This window comes from Haplochromis burtoni, unplaced genomic scaffold (assembly GCF_018398535.1).
Source record: "Haplochromis burtoni strain Fernald_Lab_line unplaced genomic scaffold, NCSU_Asbu1 Contig_204, whole genome shotgun sequence".
NCBI lineage: Eukaryota > Metazoa > Chordata > Actinopteri > Cichliformes > Cichlidae > Haplochromis > Haplochromis burtoni.
In genome coordinates, this window is record NW_024582565.1 from 1,022,317 (window position 1) to 1,024,347 (window position 2,031).

The following is a 2,031-nucleotide window of genomic DNA, read 5'->3' on the forward strand; positions in this document are numbered from 1 at the left end:
TATATATATCTCTCCAGTAATCACTTGAGATAAGATGGCACAAGTCTAACTCTAACTTTGGGAGCTAATTTGATGATGAAACATTAGCCCTTTATTGGATTTATCAGATCAAGTGTGTCGAATTTGGTCCACATCTACTGAAGTGTTTTTGATTATAATCTGATTAGATTATATGTTCAACAATAGATTAGTGTCCCATTGTAGAACAGTTTATAGGAAAAGTAGGTTAGAAATAAGCAACAGAGATCTGCATATTTACTTCCACTCAGCTACTTCACTTCAGTATAATGTAAAGTTCACAATACTGTCAAGAAGAGTATTTGTGTCTGTAGCTTGGCCACGCTGCACCACCTCCTGATCTCTGTTTTTGTAACCTTTCTCTCAGACGAGACGGACAGTTGCACAGACCAGTAATGATCCACAGAGCAGTGCTGGGATCGCTGGAGAGGATGATGGCCATACTGGCTGAAAACTTTGGAGGGAAATGGTGAGAAGATGATAATGCACAAAATCTGAATGTACCCCGTTAGTGGGATTATTGTTCTGTAGCTGTACGCTAACCTGTCACCCCCCTCTGTGCCTCACCCAGGCCTCTGTGGCTGTCTCCGGCTCAGGTCGCAGTTATTCCTGTGGGGGGCAACAATGAGTCGTACGGCAGGCAGGTCAGTGTCTGATGGAAATTTGCTTCGGGTGCATAAGCAGACAAAGTGAACTTTCATCCTGCCATGATTAATTTGTTCTTTAATATAAGAGGTAGATTACAGATACAGTCTTAAAAGAATGAATCCCTCTCTCTCTCCTGTTAAGGTGGTCCAGCAGTTCCATGAAGCTGGCTTTATGGCAGATCTGAATGACGATGAGGGAGCCACCTTAAATAAGAAGATCCGCTCTGCTCAGCTCGCCCAGTATAACTACATATTTGGTAAAGATGAATAACTAAGAGGCTACTTAAAATACTAAAGACTGCGACTGTTTTTCAGTACTGTTGACATATTTGACAGTCTTTTGTGTGTGTTTCTGTGCAGTGGTGGGTGATAAGGAGCGTGAGAGTGGAACAGTGAACGTGAGGAGCAGAGGGGGTAAACAGCTGGGCAGGAGGCCGACAGAGGAGGTGCTGATGTCCCTCACAAAGCTACGGGACACCAGAAGCAACCTCGATGAGTTTTGATGATGTCCTGGAAATAATGACTCACTGATGAAATGTTTGTTTTACATGTTCAGCCTGTTGCACTTTGGCTTTGTCTGAAGAAGCGGCTGGTTAAAGTTGGAATAAAAGTATAAAACACTGATGTTTATGTTCTGCACTCATTGCTGATTTTGTCCTTTAATGGAATTTGCTGATTAAACTGTCCTGCAAAAAAGAGACTGGAGAGAGAGAGATTTAAGGCTATTTAAGGATCGCCACACTCTTAGAAATAATGGTGCCAACTATAAGCACAGAGTCCTGCCACCTGCTCCCATAGGAGAACCCTTTGTGGTTTCTGCTCCAACCTTTTTTCAGCCTTTTGAGAGGAAACATAACACAAAGGAAATGTGAAAAGTTACACTCAGTCTCTGGCGGTGCTATCCAACACTTCTTACTGTTGCATACATTGAACTCAATGTCATGTTCAAGACACCAGTTTGAGATATGAGCTTTATGAAATGATGCGTCATATTTTCTTACTATCAGCTCAAAGGGGTCTGGCCGTTCTCTGACGTCAAAAAAGCATTTTGCCTCAAACTGCTGCTCACTGGATATTTTCTCTAACAAAGTAGATGATGAATGAATTTCACTAGAGCTACATTTCCATCTTTTCTACCCAAAAAGGTTTTACTCTATATCACATTCATTAATAATACAATGATAATAATAATACATGCTATAATTAACAATTTGCATTCGATGACTCACACATGTATTTAAAAGTCTTGGAACAATGATGGATAACAAGGTCACAGCCCACTTCCTGCTATGAGTGACTCATAAGCCGTCTGCAAACAACAGAGAAAAACTGAAAGTCCAACAAAAGCAGTAGGAATGAGAGTGCC

General features: G+C 41.3%; 1 protein-coding gene across 2 annotated transcripts in view; it reads left to right on the forward strand.

Moving 5' to 3' along the window:
* Positions 1-1,289, forward strand: part of tars2 (threonyl-tRNA synthetase 2, mitochondrial) — a 14,594-nt gene extending 13,305 nt beyond the window's left edge. For both annotated transcript variants that reach the window (XM_005936127.2, XM_005936125.3), the window contains exons 15-18: positions 386-487; positions 590-662; positions 808-922; positions 1,026-1,289. In XM_005936127.2, coding sequence (XP_005936189.1) covers positions 386-487; positions 590-662; positions 808-922; positions 1,026-1,168 — 433 coding nt within the window. In that variant the 3' untranslated portion in view covers positions 1,169-1,289. The remainder of the gene's footprint in view (positions 1-385; positions 488-589; positions 663-807; positions 923-1,025) is intronic.
* Positions 1,290-2,031: the final 742 nt, after the last annotated feature.